The following is a 443-nucleotide window of genomic DNA, read 5'->3' as shown; positions in this document are numbered from 1 at the left end:
CACTGATTAGCTTCTGTAAATCCTGTTTTTTAGGCCTTCTTCTCTGATAATGCCATGGCTCAGGCTTCAAGGAAATCCTCTCCAAGGGTTACCAACGAGGCTGTTCAAAAGGCTGTAAGTGTTTGTGTGACTTGGAAACTATCCGGTCAAGTGGTGGAATATCTCTTATGGTCGATTGCTGATTCTCGACCATGCTCTTTGTTTTTGTCAGGCTGCTGCTTTGAAGGGCTCTGACCACCGCCGTTCGACAAATGTCAGTGCTAGGCTTGATGCTCAGCAGAAGAAACTGAACCTCCCGATCCTCCCGACGACAACCATTGGGTCTTTCCCTCAGACCGTTGAACTCAGGAGAGTCCGACGTGAATACAAGGCTAAAAAGTGAGTTCTTGTTTTCAAGAACTGTCTTGTTTCGCCTATTCCCGAAAACCGTTACATAATGCCTT

At 46.5% G+C, this 443-nt stretch overlaps 1 protein-coding gene across 1 annotated transcript; it reads left to right on the top strand.

Annotated features, from left to right (window-relative positions):
• Positions 1-19: 19 nt before the first annotated feature.
• Positions 20-403, top strand: LOC104799778 (5-methyltetrahydropteroyltriglutamate--homocysteine methyltransferase 1-like). Its single transcript, XM_010522418.2, has 2 exons — positions 20-114; positions 212-403. Exons 1-2 carry the CDS (start codon positions 55-57, stop codon positions 380-382), a joined length of 231 nt encoding a protein of 76 aa, XP_010520720.1. The 5' UTR covers positions 20-54; the 3' UTR covers positions 383-403.
• The last annotated feature ends 40 nt before the right edge of the window (positions 404-443 follow it).

This window comes from Tarenaya hassleriana, unplaced genomic scaffold (assembly GCF_000463585.1).
Source record: "Tarenaya hassleriana unplaced genomic scaffold, ASM46358v1 Cleome6084, whole genome shotgun sequence".
NCBI lineage: Eukaryota > Viridiplantae > Streptophyta > Magnoliopsida > Brassicales > Cleomaceae > Tarenaya > Tarenaya hassleriana.
The sequence above is the reverse complement of the archived record's forward strand: the minus strand, read 5'-3'. Positions and strand labels throughout refer to the sequence as shown.